General features: G+C 47.6%; 1 protein-coding gene across 1 annotated transcript in view; it reads right to left on the reverse strand.

The window, feature by feature from the left end:
• Window positions 1-1,176: 1,176 nt before the first annotated feature.
• Window positions 1,177-2,213, reverse strand: part of LSS (lanosterol synthase (2,3-oxidosqualene-lanosterol cyclase)) — a 40,549-nt gene continuing 39,512 nt past the window's right edge. The window contains exon 19 of the mRNA XM_015425388.1: window positions 1,177-1,825. Coding sequence (XP_015280874.1) covers window positions 1,631-1,825 — 195 coding nt within the window. The 3' untranslated portion in view covers window positions 1,177-1,630. The remainder of the gene's footprint in view (window positions 1,826-2,213) is intronic.

Here is a 2,213-nt window from a genome sequence, read left to right on the forward strand (position 1 = left end):
GAAGTGGTAGAGTCCATTCTTCCATCTCATAATTCTGCAACTGGTTGCATCTCTCAGGTCTGGCGCTGCCAGGTAGGGAGAAGAAGAAGAAGAAGAGATTGGATTTATACCCTGCCCTTCACTACCTGAAGGAGTCTCAGAGCGGCTGACAATCTCCTTTCCCTTCCCCTCCTCGCAACAGATACCCCATGAGGCAGGTGAGGCTGAGAGAGCTCTCTCAAGAACTGCTCATGAGAGAACAGCTCTGAGAGAACTTGGGACTGACCCAAGGTCTCATCAGCAGCTGCATGTGCAGGAGTGGGGAATCAAACCCAGAGCTCTTCCACCAGGCTTTCAACTAGGAGCTGCCACTGATGAATGAGCACTAAGAACAACTATGGATGCTGGTCTGGTTACACCGGATCACTGTACAGCAACTGCCATCTATATTGATCTGCCTTTTACTTGTATACTGTTTTATGTGGAAGTTTATGGTACTGCATTTACGCACCATGTTTTATCGTATTTTAACTTGTTGTACGCCGCCTTGAGGCCGTCTCTACAGGCAAGGCAGGATATCAATAGAAATAATAAATAAAGATTAGTGCCCACACTCCTAACTCAGGGCTATTTTTGGGCAGGAACGCACAGGAACGGAGTTCCGGCTGGCTCCTGAGTTGGCCACGCCCAGCAGGAACCCATTAGCATAATAGGCTACACCCAATAGCAGAAACTCATTAGGATTGGCTACATTAGAGGTGTGCGGCCTAACATGCAAAGGAGTTCCTGCTACAAAAAAAGGCCCTGGGTTTTGACAACAAACAAGGTAAACAGAATAAGAAGGGAAAGGTGGGTGTGGCTGGATGACCACACTTCTGGTAACATGGGGGTGTGGCCTAATGTGCTAATAAGCGGTGCTGTCAGGGTGTGGCCTAATATGCTAATGAGTTTCTGCTGTTGGGTGTGGCCTATTATGCTAATGAGTTCCTGCTGGGCTTTTTCTACAAAAAGAGCCCTGTCCTAACTACTACACCAAACTGGTGTGGTGTGCCCCATTAAGAGACATATGGCAGGGCCAAGATGAGGAGAACTGATCTCGCCCCCCAAAAAAAGGAAGAAAGAAAATTACAACTGAGAAGTAAAGGACAAAAACTACCGCTGCTGTGATTAAAAGTTCTTTTGTTTATTCACCTCAGTTACTTCAAAAATCAGACTGTGTTGCTGTCACCCCACATAGACACCCCACACAAGGCAAAAGCAGAGTCAGGCTCAGCAATAGGTGAGGTGCACAGAACCCAGCCAGAGTCGGGGGTCAGGATCAACGTGGTCCTGAGCCCCAAGAAAACCCCCCACTTACCTCCACATGTTACCTTTATAAGCTGACTCACAGGCTGCATAGCCGCCGAACAGGTACACACTATTTCTGCTCCCTCTTACTGTGTGCGTGTTTATAAATACACAGGAGTTCACAGCAGGAAAAAGAACACAGCGAGAACCATCGGGAGGACAAGCCATTTGGAGAAGCCTTCAGTGCCCTCCGTCAACTCTCTACCCTCACTGATTCTTTGAGAACCAGGCAAAGCCTTCTAGTCATCCTCAATAGTCCTACAGTTGGGAAATCTACAAAGAAAGACCTGCTTCAGCAGCCAGCTTAGGTAGAGTGGGCAGGACGCCTGTACCCATTTGCCATCTCTTCGTTTTCTAACAGCTCAGTCGAACACCTGCCAGCCAGGGGGCTGTCAGGATGCAGGTGAGAAAAGCGTCCAAGAGTCCAAATAGGGAACACGTTTCGGTACGAAGTGTAGCTGATAGCACAGGTCTTGTTGAATACTCCGGAAATGTTCTCCTGGGGGATGGGGACACAAAATGACAGAAAATCAGAAGCTACCTTCTCAGTTTACCAGTGTGGACATCACTCTGATTTGTTTCATATTATCTCCCTGACAGTCCCAGAAAACAAAAAGTACTAGGTCAAGAAGACATCTAGAGATTGGTACCGAGATGTACAAAAATCTTTCTCTATAATAATTGTGTTTTGGAGTGGCACTCCCCAGAACATTCCATGCACTCCCAAATCAGTTGGCTCCCTGATGTGTCACTCAGAAGGACTCCCTATCTACTGGCTGCGTTACCTGAGTCCTGCCCACAAAAGCAACACGTGACAAAATTAACCTCAGAAGAGAAATTCACCTCAGGAGAGAACACGGAGACTCCCACCCTTTCGCTTCCTGCTG

The sequence above is a fragment of the Gekko japonicus genome, unplaced genomic scaffold, assembly GCF_001447785.1.
Source record: "Gekko japonicus isolate JY-2015 unplaced genomic scaffold, Gekko_japonicus_V1.1 scaffold4455, whole genome shotgun sequence".
In the NCBI taxonomy this organism is placed as follows: domain Eukaryota; kingdom Metazoa; phylum Chordata; class Lepidosauria; order Squamata; family Gekkonidae; genus Gekko; species Gekko japonicus.